Source organism: Protopterus annectens, chromosome 7.part0 (assembly GCF_019279795.1).
Source record: "Protopterus annectens isolate FY-2018-M chromosome 7.part0, PAN1.0, whole genome shotgun sequence".
Classification (NCBI taxonomy): domain Eukaryota; kingdom Metazoa; phylum Chordata; order Ceratodontiformes; family Protopteridae; genus Protopterus; species Protopterus annectens.
In genome coordinates, this window is record NC_056739.1 from 917,849,068 (window position 1) to 917,864,536 (window position 15,469).

The 15,469-nt window shown below is 38.7% G+C and overlaps 1 protein-coding gene across 4 annotated transcripts in view; it reads right to left on the reverse strand.

Annotated features, from left to right (window-relative positions):
* MYO9A (myosin IXA) overlaps window positions 1-15,469 on the reverse strand; it is a 2,281,069-nt gene that overhangs the window by 387,888 nt on the left and 1,877,712 nt on the right. For 2 of the 4 annotated variants that reach the window (XM_044077495.1, XM_044077493.1), the window contains exons 25-26: window positions 15,082-15,181; window positions 3,007-3,219 (exon numbers count right to left, since the gene is read on the reverse strand). In XM_044077495.1, the coding sequence (XP_043933430.1) occupies window positions 3,007-3,219; window positions 15,082-15,181 (313 nt within the window). The remainder of the gene's footprint in view (window positions 1-3,006; window positions 3,220-15,081; window positions 15,182-15,469) is intronic. The other 2 variants (XM_044077494.1, XM_044077496.1) reach the window with 2 other exon arrangements.

The following is a 15,469-nucleotide window of genomic DNA, read 5'->3' on the forward strand; positions in this document are numbered from 1 at the left end:
AGGGTGATTAGCTTATGGTCAGACGTGACTAACGAGGGGGTGACCATAGGTTTGGAGCATCGATTTCCCATGTTGGTAATGACCAGGTCTAGGATATTGGAGCCCCTGGTGGGACTATGGATTAGTTGATCCAGGGCATTGGAATTTATGAATTCCAAGAACCGTTGGGCAAAGGTGTTGGTACATGAGTAGCTTTCCCAGTTAATGGCAGGGTAGTTAAAATCACCCAGTATTAGGGTGTTTGGTTCTATCTTAATATTTTCCAGTATGTTTAGAAAGGTGTAGTGAGAATCTTGGGGTATGGGTGGGGATCTGTAGCAAGCTACAATTTGGATTGCAGTCTTACCTAGTGTTAGTTGCACCCGGAGAATTTCAGACGCATTGAGTTGGGCAACTAGCATGGTGGTGTGAATATCCTTGATGAATACTGACACCCCTCCACCTTTAGTGTTTCGGTCCTGCTTTGGTGGCCGAAAAGTGTGGTAAGAGTTGTAGCCTGGTATTGCAGGGGTGCTCTCTGCATCCTTGAACCAGATTCTTGTGTGGCCTAACTTTGAAATCAGAATATGAGTTTCTTTTTGTTTCCTGAATTTAGTGAATTATGATCTCAGTGTTACATGACTAGAACAGCTTGGCTATTTTTTGCAAGTAAACCCAGACATCGGCTTCCAGCCACAATGGGCAAATTCAGAAATAATTCCAAAAAAATCAGGGTTATTTTCAAAATATTGGCACTTCTGACTTAAAAAACTTTTCAAAATATTGGTACTTTTGACTTAAAAATTTGACAAAATAGAAAAGTTGTATCAGTACACATTTTCCTCAGACATTGTGAGTGTTGTACACTGACAGGAGTTATGAATATTCCTCCTCATGCACACAAGTTGGTTCCCAAAAAAGTAATTATAGCTGGAAATGTAACTAAGATTCGTGTCAGATCTAGCAGGAGCTCATGAATATGAGAAAACTTCAACTTTGAAAACGTCTCTCTAAAAAGAAAATGTTCCAAGAAGAAACTCCCTTGGAAGTGTTACCAGATATATTATATCCATAATGGAGAAGAAGTATCTCAGGCCTGCAACCAATTCTACATAATTCTTTCAGGCAAAGTGCAGGAAGAGGGTGTGACCTGGTTTTATGGATATGCTTCGTTCTTTGATGTTCATGCAGAGGCAGACACAGTTACTGGCCTCTCACAGAAACAGGAAGCAAATATCAGAAGGGCAAAGATGGAGAGAATAGTGGACACAGAACAGTAGCCAGGCCTGGCAGTCTTTGCCATAGACTCCCAGTCTCTTAACTTGCAATGTCATGCCTTATAACCAGGTATCCTTAAAATGACAACCCTCTGAAAACTTATTATAGCTTCATGGGCAAGTACTAGGCTAGCCGCCCTTGCTGGCCATTTTCAGCTTAGCAAATTTCCCATCTTGTGCACAAAATAACCTATCCCCATTTTGTTATAGATAAGCCTTACCCATCCCATGGTCAATAATTACATATTACCAGTGATGAAAATAACTGGGATCATACCATACATAATTTGAGGGGACTCATGCATGGGATAAAGCATTTAGAGCTGCTTCTGTCCATTAGTACTACAGGATGCAGTCCTGGAGTAAACCTTTTGTTTCCCATCTATAGTTCTAAGTGGCACCTGAAAATGGACAGGGATGAACTTTTTTAATATGGATGGGGAGGCTGTTGCAGAGCAGATGTATCCTCTGGAAGATATACATGGCCCTCCAAACCATCCTATTGATATTGCAGAAGAGGTTTAGAGCTCTATATTGAGTACTTCTGATGCAATTTGACTTGCTAATGTACAGTAAATTCATCAGTAAAGGGCCGGAGGAAACTTTGTATGGCAGACACAGATCATCTCTTAGCAGTCTGTAGGGAACGGAGTACAGTGACCGAGTTCTTCAGAATCGATTTTTTCTTGGCCCATTTCCAATTTACATCTGGTCATGTAAACAAAACCATCAAGATGACCTTGATTCTCTACTAGCAGTGACAGTCACCTGTACTACTAAATTTGTGGAAATGGCAGGAACACAGATACAACGAAGATCCTGCCATGTTCACATGACCACTTTTCTTCTGCTAGAAAATGTCACAAAGTAACTACAGAAAGATCTATGCTGCTGGAACAAGGAAGATGTGATGGTATACTTAGTTAATGTGTTAAGGGTGACTTCTGTAAACATGAGCACTGATTTTTTTTAATACTTCTAGCAAAGCAGTAAGAGAAGGAAAATGCACTGATGAATCTTCATCAGAAGTCCTTTCGGAAGCAAGATCAGCTCTTAATTATGGAACTGGGCATGTGTTTCTTTTACAAAACCAATGCAAGTTTCTCTCTTCAACTAAACTTTTGGACAGCTCATATTTTTATGCTGAGTTTTAGATACACTCTCATAGTGACTACTATACATTGCTATCAGTAGTATGCCTTAATGCATTACTGCATTTATTCATTTTGTAATAATTGCGCTTCACTTAATTGCCACTGCATCATGTTTTATATATCTGTTCCAGCTCACCAACTCCAGTGTCAAAAATGAATAGTTCTAAAACTGAAATGCAATTAGAAGTATGTAATGGTAATATAGGACCTGTTGTGGGTTAGACAGAATTGTTTTACATATATTAAGTAAATAAAACTAAAGTGTTTTGTGTATGTGTATGATAATCCGTAAAATTTGTTGTTTAAAGGTTATTGTAATAAACAGTCAAACTCCAGTGCTACATGCTTTCCAAACTATGTCCTAACTTCATAACTAAATGTCAGATATTCCCTATATAAAGCTGTTAACATTATAGACTGTGTTCTCTGAACATTCCCAGTTACACAAAAGAAAAATTAAAGGTAAGCAGTCAGAATTGTCAGTACACTGCCATGAACCCAGCAGCTAAGATTTAGTAGACAGAGAGAGAGAGAGACAGACTGTCCCGATCTTCCAGCACCTATAGTGACACTGTCATTTCTTTTATTAATATTACCATTTCTGAGTCACTGTGACAGGTAAGACCCGCTCTTACTTCAGGATCCAGGTTGGGGAGGGAAGGCTGGTCAGGGGACAGAGGAATCTCGATAATATCCTCAAAATCATCTTCTTCTGTATCCTCCTCCCCATCAATATAACACACTCGAGTCAAGAAATCTGAGCGTGTCCGTGCCATGCGGGCTCTCTTTTTTTGGGTCTGTCCAGCAACCTGATTGACCAAACAATACAAAAGGTGAATAACAATGTCATAGTTGATCTCCATTGTTGCTGTTCCGCATGCTGGATTTGAAGTCTCCAGATCCTCAACACAATGCATGCTAAACAATCAGAGGCTGCACCAGTAAGCATGTCATAGCAACCTAAAAAGACAACTTGTGACCAGAAACACACTAGACCCAGTGCACAAACAGATCAGAATGAGTCCTGTTATAACCAGTCAGAACAATAAACAGCATGTACAGAATTGCTTACAAAATGCTTTAATGAAAGAGCATAATCATTTTAAACTAGAGAAGGGTGTGGCAGGCATCCTTTCTAGTTCCAGGTCAGAAATCTACAATGTGCCTTCTGCAAATTCTTGTTTCTTGCAAAAGTGAGGTATATTACTTGACAATGAAATATTTAAAAAAAGGCACAAGTCTTGGTGTAAAACTCATAAAAGCAACTACATCCTCAGTGTGTCTTACCCTCCTTCCTTCAAAGCTTTGTTTGGTTGAAATGCAAGTTACACACACTGAAGGAAATGTGCATCTTTGTTTTCAGATTATGGCTAAATTAACATGGTTATAAACACCACAATCAAATTCTAAATCCATTCCTCCATCTGCCCACTTTTTTTTTCATTTCTGCACAACAGGCTGGGGTATCACATCAACAGTAATCCTTATCTACTGCCAATGCTCACAGCACCAGGTAGCTAGTCCTGCCACAGTTGGTGTCCTATACAACACATACATGTATGTGCACTCACATCTACAGCCAATTTACTGTTTTCAACCCACCTACTGCATGTCTTTGGAATGTGGGAGGAAACCAGAGCACAGAGAAAACCCACACAAACATAGGAGGGCATGCAGACTCCGCATAGAAGGCACCTCAGCCAAGGATCAACCTGAATGATTTGTTTTTATCATGAAGCTATTTTGACAGAAAAAGGGCCTTTGTTTACTTAACTACTATTGCAAGTGTAAAATTATCTGACAAAGTTAGATTCACTTACATAAATATGGGGTGCTCCCTCAAACACTTTCTAGCATTAAAATAAAAGCATCCACCTCAAAGATACAAAAGGTATGAAAAGAACTCCTCAGGGAAATAGATGTTTTTTTCATGCAAGCACCTTCAATTAAAAATTACTATATGTCATGAAACAACTGGAATGTTATACAAATGAGTGTTGTTACTCAAAACTACTCTGAATACTACAAAACTACAATGCTGGAATGTAATCCTGAAGGGTCTGCTGTTGGTTAAGTAGACAAACTTCATACCACCATTTCTCAGTCACTTAAGAAAAGGATCATTCTTGTGCGACTCCTGTAGGTAAAACACAAGCTATAAAAAGGGAATCTCACTTCAAAAAGACCATTTGCACTACCCAAAACAAACGAACAAAAACAAAAAAGTACAAAAAAGGAAAAATAACTCACTGGAAATTAAAGAAAAACTCAAAATCATCTTGCTACAGAATCAACTAAGGAAAAGTATAAAAGTAAAGCACTTAAAATCACTGAAAATGTCATCACACCTGAAAGCCTGAGTTAATTTCTTTTTTTTTTCTTTTTTTTCATACTAAAGGCAGACAGATAACTGTTAACATGTTTACTTGAGTTGACCATGAACATATGCAAATTAAAAAGCTTGTTATACTAACAGCACATGAATATTTTTTGTCCTAAATGTTGTAGATCGGCCTATGCTTGGGACTGGTTTACTGTAAATTATATTTATAGAGCACGATTTCTGTCCAATTATGACTAATTAGAGTCTCTGATTTACAAAAATCTGCTAACAAAAAATGTCACTGTAGCTACATTTTTGAACTAGTATAACAGTTCATGTTCTTGAATAATTTTACCAGACGTTCTAACTTAAATGCCTATGTAGAAGATGCTAGGACCTAGCAAGTAAATGCTTTTGCAGCTTATGTCATTGAAGAGCTATGTCAGCAGCCATAATATGACGCAGAGAAGAGTAAAACCAAGTATGTGAATTGTGCATTCAGATGTTGCCAGCTTGACTCATATCCTATAGCCTATCATACCTCTCAACTTCTTAGAGCAAAAAATATGGACAAAGCTTAAAATGATGGGGGGGGGGGGCAGATTTTAAATATTGCTCTTACAAACTTAGAAAGTTGATAGAATAATAGGTTTTGCATTAGCTTGAATTTTCTGAAGGATTTGGAGTCTTAAACTCAAATGTTTGTCATTATTTAATGACTTCAATCGTCAGCTATTTGCCAGAAAGGAACAGATTTTAGAAGGAACACACCAAAAATATGAGGCAAAAATTTGGACACTCTGCAAAAACATGTACAGTTGAGAGGTATGTAGCCTATCTATAACAAAAGGAAGGAAAAAAAAAAGAGTACACAAAAAAAGAAGGGGTACGGAATCGCCTAGACCTGACAGCTGAAGCATGCAAGATTTACATGTAGGTTCTGTTATCACAGATGAACAAGATGGCAACGTACAGTAAGACAGCAAGCAAGGGATATGACTGGGAAGAGGTAAACATATGTAGCCTTGACTACGGATGCTGCAGAAACTAAAAATCAAAAATGGACAGATGATACATGAACTTCCAGGTATGTGTAAAAGCACATCATAAATGTCTGAAGAACATTTGGCCAAAACAATCGTTTCCATGGACTGCAGCATGATGCCACAGATGAAGAATGACTAATGTCACACTGCCACATGGAATGAAAACTGGAAAAAGCTAGGAAATGACAAGCACTTGTCACTTCTATACCTAGGAAAGTGTTGAGGAAATCTGAAATGATAGGCTAGCCAGATTAATGTAAGACAACTTCCTGGAAGATGAAAAAGTGCAAAGTGCTGCACGGTGAATGTCTTGACAGATAAATATGATACAATCCTCTAACTGATTTACTGGCAAAAGAAACAAAAAGATATCTATATATGACATGTAATCTCAGGGTCAGCCTTTGGCCAGTTGGTGCCCTAGGCAAAAGGGCTCCACAGTGTCCCCACCACACCACCTGTTGCCCCCATCCTGGTCTACCTACACCACCCAGAATAATGTTTTTCTTCAATTTTCTCATGGTTTGTCTTACTCTTAAGTTTTTCCTGTATTCATTCAACACATTTTAAAGAAACTATTTCTTTACTATAAAAAATAAAGAAATAAATACTGGAAAAGCTCCACTGCTAGAATGGTGGCCTAGGCAGCTGCTTAGGTGTCCTATGCCTAAGTCTGGCTATGTGTAATCTGACCTTGAGAAGGTCTATGAGACAGTGCTACACACAAAAAAAAAAGGGAAGGGAAAGAGTTTTTTATGCTTTTTACCCCCCATGCCTACAGACCTGAGCCCATTTTTTAAGAGATATTTATGCGGCAGAATGCCATCATTTAGGTTACCATAAGGCCATTTGGACAGTGAGGACATTTTTCTTTTACTGACCTAATCCCTTCCACTGGATATGGCGATATGTTACTAATTTCACTGTGGAAGACATTTGCCTTCGCCTACTCGAGTGCACACTCCTGCACAGCTGTCATCTGAAGGCTACTGTCCAGACTGTGGCTTAGTGCACCACACACATCTACAGCTGCAGACCTGTCCCCTTCCTCAAAACGACTGCGACAGTCCAGAACCAGCTCCATCCCTCCCAAGCATGAACATGCTCATCCTCCATGCCAACACTATCAAGTGCCTGAACTGCTAAATGAATATGAGACACTTAGGTAATAGTCATGGCTTTATCCCTCTGTGTCACTGGGCTAGCTAAACTGAAAGAGAAAGACAAAAGGGGATAGAATAGGCCCTGGACTACTAAAGTGTGTGGAAAAAAGAAAAGCACTGCTAAGGACACATTAGTCTGCTGAGACACTAGTAAAAAGTGGAGTGTCACAGGGTTCAGTACAGGAGCTAGTTATTTTAGCATTCTGGATGCTACTGTGAAAAGACACCACAAACATCCTCTGTGCTAACAATACTGAAGAAATGGTGCAGTACTTAAGAAGAGTTTGGGGATGGGGAGTTAAGCATTCAATGAAACTTAGCAGACAGTTGTAAGGTATGAGTTAAAGTAATATACTGACAATTCAGGAGAAGAATATTCAAGAAAAATGTACATTGTAAGAGGAAGAACTAGTGAAGGAAGGTCAGTGTTGTTACAATCATCTCTAAACCTAAACAAGAAGTGCAGTGTAAGCGAGTTGCAGTAGACACCACTAGAATGCTTGGCTACATGATAATTAATGCAAGTGGACTTGAGACAAGATGATGCTTTGATTGTTGCTCTAGAAGAACATGGAAAGACTAGAGCCCTGTGTATAGATGTGTGCAGTGGAGAATCATTAAGATGAACAGGGGATGGAGAAGGTGGTATATGATGAAAAGCTGATGATACCGAGAGAGAGACAGAGTGAATGTGTGTGTGTATGCATGTACACATAAGTGTGTGTACATACATCTTTGTGTATGTACATATGGAAGCATGGCATTTTAGCTAATGTGTTTTTCACTGAACAGAATTTTATGTGTAATATTTGTTGAATGACTTTTAATTGAATGACACTGTACGGGGAAATGTGTATAGGTGCTGGTTAGGGGGGGTAGTCCACTACCAGTGTACTAATGTCTTTCTTGGTTCATTTACACATTTGAATGATCATACCACACCCATACATGTGTATATAAATGTGTGTGTGCATATATACATATATACATGTGCGCACACACACACACACACACACACACACACATATATATATATATATATGGTTCTACCTGACATAGCCGAAACCACACAACACCGACAACCACATCACCGACACCACATATTCGACAGTCCATAAACACGAAACCACACATAACCAATAACCGACGGTACACAAACACGAAACCCCATACACTGCACACACCACAATAACAATTATTAAAAACAAAACACATCCCCATTCCACAAACCACACACACAACACAAGCACACCAAAATCCTTACAAGCCCACACTAAACCTTACCCTAACCCTAAGGTCCGTCACTATCGCACACTTACCTACCTAACCCTAACTCACTTAACCCGCCTCTCCCTAACCCTAACTCACTTAACCCACCTAACCCTAACTCACTTAACCCACCTAACTCACTTAACCCACCCCTATCGCCTCCTAACCCTAACTCACTTAACCCACCCCTAATCCCTAACCCTAACTCACTTAACCCACCCCTATCCCCACAGACCGTCAATCTCCACACTTACCTGCCTCGCACACAACGTCCCGCTACCACGCGTATACACACAGCCTTTCCCCATGTCGGCATCCTCGGCTCGGTCTTCTGCATTGACGATGTTCTGCAACCCGCGATTCAGCGTCGGTCTTCTTAGTTTTCTGAGTCTCTGAGTCTTGTCGGTCTTCTGTCAGGTAGAACCATATATATATATATACACACACACACAAGTTCACTATAGAATCTCAAAATACTGAAATCTCGAATTTCAGTATTTTGAAATTCTATAGCCGAAAGCTTTAAATCCCGAAACCCCAGAACCGCAAAATTTAAAATTGCGAAGCTACACTACAGATACACCACACACATACACACAATGTCCCCCCACAAACAAACATGCAGTCCTACACTACAGACAGGCAGGGGGGCAAGCACCCCTGCACCCCCCCACCCCCTACTTATATATACTAACTCCAAGACTGCACAATTACACACACACAAAGGTAACTCACATCCACACATTTCACAGCCCCTTGCACACACACATTACAGTCACAACACACACACACACACACACACTAAAGCCCCTAACCAACACATTTACACATACATACCTATCTGAACTTACACCTATCCATTCACACACAGCAACATCAGAAGCGCCATTTTAAAATCTCCAAACTTTGGGATTTTGAATTCCGCGGTTCTGGGGTTTCGCGATTTAAAGCTTACGGCTATAGAATTTCGAAATACTGAAATTTGGGATTTCAGTATTTCGAGATTCTATAGTGAACCCATATATATATATATATATATATATATATATATATATATATATATATATATATATATACACACACACACACACACACACACACACACACACATCTACAAAACACATTATATTTGGCATAGGTCTGGTGTGTAATAACCACTTGTATTGCAGGTTAAGAGAGCACATTTCCCATTCCTAAAGTCCAACATACTTCCCCCTACATATTACATTTACCCAAGTTCCCTACATTTTCTATTTAAGATCACTGTTTCCTATTAAAGTTATTAGGGTATAACGGCAAGTGTGCAGTCTTGTCTGCTGAAAAGGGCATTATGTGGGTTATATAGGTTTCCACAAAAGGGATACGAATGTGGTGCTTTGTGGTTTTAGGGAGGTATGTGTGTTTGAATTTTTAATGTGCACAGTACATTCATAAAAATTTTAATGTCATTTAGTCTCATGACAATCACTGCCTTGTCAATACCATCCTTCAAGCTACATCACCTCCACTTTTAAAGAGAGATAGTCCAGCTAATGTGAAGGTAAATTTGAGGGTATCCATCCAGTTATCCAGGTTCTTTTTGAGGGTATCCATCCAGTTTTCCAGGTTCTGTTTGAGGGATGATAATGGACTGCACAGCTTAACCTGCAAAGGCAGCTTATTCAAGATAAGGGGAGGTGAATGTAACGAATCTACCATGTATCGCATTCTATTTACCCACTGCTTAAGATTTAGGTCTTTGGTCCTGGTGTATGCTATTGTGGTCCAGATGGACATTGGATGAATTTACTGTAATACAATGTCTGAGATCTGATGAAGCATCTTTGTGAAAGCGCTTATCTCGTTCTTACACCTTGAATAAAGAGAAGACTGGTTTATTTCTATCGTTCGACTGATTTCTTAAGCTGATACCTGCAATATCTGCTAACGCTGTTGGTTCTTGTGCTTTTATTTCATTATAATGTCCATTAACTGCAATGGGAACAAAGAAGGCTTTAGCCAGTATGTGAAAATCTTTGAATAAGAGGTGCAAGTAATCCCTTGTGAAGCATGGTTTAAAGCTGCGGAGAGCACACCAACAGTGCAAGGTTATAATGCCTTCCACACATTTAGACCAGCTACTTCACATGCAGGGACTAAAGGTTGAGGTGTCTCTGTTTATATCAAAAATAAGTATACTTCAAGGCTGGTCAAACAGGACAATGCACTTGAGCTGCTTCATGTTCAAATCACCATAGCCAAAATCCAGTTCCACTTCCTTGCAAGTTATAGGCCCCCCTCTTTGACCCAGGAAACCCACACCATGTATTTAAACTTATTAGAAACACTAACCATCCAAACCAATAACATATTCACGGGTGACTTTAATTACCCAACTATTAACTGGAAATCCTAAATGACACCAAATGTACATGCACAGAGATTCCTGGATTTTGTAAACACAAACTCCCTGAACCAGATAGTTAAAACAGCAATCAGGGGTGCTATCATACTGGATCTGGTCCTCACTAATATGGGAGAGTGCTGCACACCCCCTACTGTAATGTCTTCCCTGGTAAGGTCAGACCACAAAATGGACTCCTTTGAAATAAAAATAAAACCTGGACTCCCAGCTAAAACTGAAATGTTCAGAAACTATTCTAAGGCTAACTTCCTGCTATTAAGTGAGAACCTGGCAAAATTTCAAGTGCCCATAAATCCTGAGAACACTGCTGCCTATGCACAGCTGTTCCCAGAAACCCTGTGCAAGCATGCTAATAGATGCATAGCGGCAGCTGTACCCACCACGAAGAAGTACAGAACTAACTCAAAAAAAAAAAAAACAAGCCATCCTTGTGGAATCAAAAAATCAATAGGCCATATAACAGATGGAAGAAAATCATGGCAAAAATTAAGAGGTAGCACCCAGCAGGATAAAAACACTCTCATCAAACTAAACAAGTAACTCAGATGACAAAGTCTACCAAAGCCAAATATGAGGAAAGTTTGGCCTCCCAGGCTAAGGACAACCACAAAGCATTCTTTAGCTATGACTGCAACCTCAAAGTCAATACACAACTTTGTGCAGAGCTTAATGTAAATGGAGCTAGTGAAAGATGCCTCTGGCAATATTATTACCAGTCGTTATAGGAAAGACTGTCACAAAAATCATATGTTACATAGAAATAGCCTACATCCCCCCCACATATTTTTAAAAACATCATTAAGGGATCAAGCATCTGGGAGTACTAGGAGATGAATTATTAGCAAGGGGATATAGGAACACTGAAGTGGAAAAAGGTATCAACGGGGCTAAAGCACTCAAGGGCAGTAGGGCCTCCCCTTATTTTTCAGATACAAACTATAGGAATGAAGTATCTGGATCAGTTACCCGTTATAAAGCACCAAGGGTAAATTTAACACAGTCCAGTAATATTAAGATTATTTGTGACATTATAAAAAATAACTGGCATGTTTTGACATCAGATAGCACAATTAATGCTGTAACAGGAACAGAACCAACTTTCTCATTCAGAAATAAGAAAACCCTGAAAAGGCTACTATGTTTTAAGAGCCCTACAACCAGTAATAGCAGTAATACACAGGGGACTTTTCCTTGTGGCTCCTGCAATTTTTGTCATTTAATTGATATATATAATAACTTTGTTTATCCTTACACTGGTGCTACATATAATTTTAAAGTTCATGCGACTTGCAGGACAAAATATTTAGTTTACTTGGCACAGTGCAATGTTTGCAAAAAATTTTACATAGGCAAAATAAATAGGATGTTACTTGAAAGAACGAGGGAGCATCAGAGAGACATCAGGAATTCTAATATTAATAACTCTCTGGCTAGGCATATTAAAGACACTGATATTGCACGTAACTTTAATTTTAAAGTTATTGAGATGGTAAATGAAAATGGTTAACGTGGTGATATTACTAATTATACAGAAAGCCGTGAATTGTTTTGGATACTATATCTGCAAGCTGATAAAGCTTTTGGACTAAGTGACGAGGTTTCTTTAAAACCTAAATTGAAGATTAGGAGGTTTTAATGGTATTTCATCATGTCTTTGTGAATTGCATATTTTACTGGCTGCTTCTTTTTTAAATCTGTATTTAACAACTGAATTGTGCAATCTGACATGGTCTGAACAGGTTTTTACGAAAGTGCTTACCAGTTTTATCTATTAAAGTGTTTACAAGTACCTTCTAGCCTTTGGCACAGTTTTTTACTAATATTTTATGTGCTTCTGATTCTCGTTTGGTGGTTTTGCTCATTGCTCATTTTATATATATATATATATATATATATATATATATATATATATGGATCACCTACAGAACACCAACAGCCCAAAACTCTGTCGCCCATATAGCCAATGCCATATGGTCGACACACTCACAATATCAACAGCACCAGAAATGCACAAAAAAGGAAAATGACATTTCCTTTTTTGTGCTAGCAGGGGGACTACGCCCCCCCCTGCACCTCCCGTGGGGGCTCTGCCACTCATACCCCCCATACCTTTAATATACCAACTCTGAGATCACACTACAGTGCAAGAATGGAAATTTTTCCATTCCGCACTATTGGGAGATAGCGTTTCCCCACTGTCAATGTTGTGAATGTCGACCATATGGCGTCAGCCATATAGGTGTCGGCACTGTGAGCTGTCGGCATTCTGTATGGGACCTATATATATATATATATATATATATATATATATATATATATATATATATACATACACACACACACACACACATATATATATATATATATAAATATATACATATACACACACACACAAAACTGGTTTTGTATGCTTGTGTTGATGCATGTGGTGTGTGTGTCTGAGCATGTTTTTCATAGTGTTAATGTCATGGACAGGGCTTTTCTAAGGTAAGTTGCAGGTATTAGTAAGGGGGTGCAAGGAAGCACCAGGACCAGGCATAATGCAATGAATATAGAACATAAATCCGAAATATGTAGTGGGTTATGACTAATGCTTTGGCAAAACACTTAATGGATGAGGGTACGCATCATGAATTTGTTTTAGAGTAGCTGAGACAACTTCAAGGAACCTCAGAGGTGGAGATGTTACTAATGAGTTAGAGTTAAGGGATACGATTGGATTACTCGCATGCAGGCGTATTGTATCCCTGGGGTTAACAAGATGGTCAGTATAAAATCTGTACTTAGATATAAGCAGTCACTACTAAGATAAAAAAGTTCTTGTATTCAAAGTCTTTTTGAAATGCTCTTAGTAGTGTGTGTGTGTGTGTGTGTGTGTTTGTGTATATATATATATATATATATATATATATATATATATATATGTGTGTGTGTGTGTGTGTGTGTGTATATATGTAATTATACATATAATTACTTGTGAATATTTCTAATGAATATATACTATTTTTTATGTATGTGTTTTTAAATGTTCCTTTCCTTAACTGGTTTTAATTGAGTTTATGCTTTGATTGGTTGGACTGTGTGGTTGATGCTATTTAGCATAGGTTTGTGAACTGTGATTTACTACACTGATGGAGGATTTGTTAATCCGAAAGCTTTATTTGTATAATAAAGGTTTTTATAGCATTGCAGAGTCCTACTTTTTTGGTTTTTTGGATTGTGACTCCGCTTCACCACTATTTGTATCCTGTTTTGTTCTTAGCTGAATGTTAAGTCACAGAGTCTAACAAATGCAATAAAAATTTCTGCTCTTACACTTCGTGCCATGTAAGCTTCACAGTCTCAACTGGTGAGATTCCACAATGGAACACAAATAGTGGATGGTTTAAACATTACACAAGCAAAAAGCCTGAATACCAAAGTGGGACAGGAGGGGATGCTGGGTACTTCTAGCCTTTGGCTGGGCAATCAAAAACAAAATAGTTATTACTGGCCATAAATGGACGTGTGTGGAGAATATAAGCTGGAAAATAAATTTCAGCAACTAGATAACTAAGTAAAAGTAAAATCTAAACACTAAGTACATTTCAAGTAACCGTTAGCAGCAAAAACTTTTAGGTTCAAAGTAATGTCTTTAAAGTTATGCACAGTGAAAATGTGAGAAAAATACACAAGCACAGTACAACATGGATTCTAAACTAAGGGAAACATTATGCTATTTGTATGCACTATTAATACTCATAACATTATTTCCATTAAATGTTTCATCCTTTTTCCCCTGTATCAATCAAGCTCATCCCAGCAGCCAATATGTTGTTTCAGCACTTTTGGAAATAAGACAAACTGATGGGGATCCTGCCATCACCTGCTGAAGTTAGAGGCTGTTCTCCAAACATCACCCTCACTAGTTGTTGGATGCACTGCCAGAATGGATCCTGCAATTGCTGACGTTTTTGTTCATGTTTGCTTTTACAAATGTGTCAGTTTCCAGCTTCAGTGGAGACAGCAGCCTGGCATGCCAAAAGCCAAACTTGGTTTAGCCTTGCCTTGCTGCATCACCAGCCACGCAGTAGCATACACTGAACCACTTTCAACCCTCCCTCCATTGATAAATGATATGGACTCAGCTGTTCATGTCCATCCTCCCAGCTGACTCTTCCAATACCCCTGTCTGCTAAACAAGTCACGGTCACTGCAAGTGCAGTCAAGGCTTCGTCCCCTCCTCCATGGGACCAATTCTAATGAGGAGATTTCTAAGACTATTAGAAATTCAAGCTATTTACACAATGACCTAAGAAACCTCTTGCTTATATATGACTAAGAACATTCACCAGATTTAATAGTCCAATCTTGTGTTGTCCAGGAAATTATACATGCAACAAAAACAATCTACTGGTTAATAAGATTCCCATGTGCTGCAGCAAATAAAGGCTTATCAGGCAAAACTCTTTCTAGTCTTTACTCACCTCTCCTGCAATGGAGGCAGAAATCCTGAATGACTTCTTAGGTGGTCCATCCTTCTGCAATACCCAGGGACCTTCCTGATTTCCAGTGTCTTGAGCGTATCTAAAACAAAGGCCCCCAAAAAGGCATATCAACATTCCTTCTACGAAAAATAACATTTTGCAAAGAATATTAAATTATATTACACCTATATTACTGTTTTATGTAAGCCAATGTGCAGCCTTCACAAGAGAAAAATAAACATGAAGCACACAAAGTAACGCCTACTCCTAAATGAAACATCAAGCTATAGCTCACAGCTCACATAACATGCTCTCCTTCTTAACACAATCTTCATGTTTACAAGTCTGGCTGAGTTATTTATTCAAGAAACAAATCCAAAACAATGCC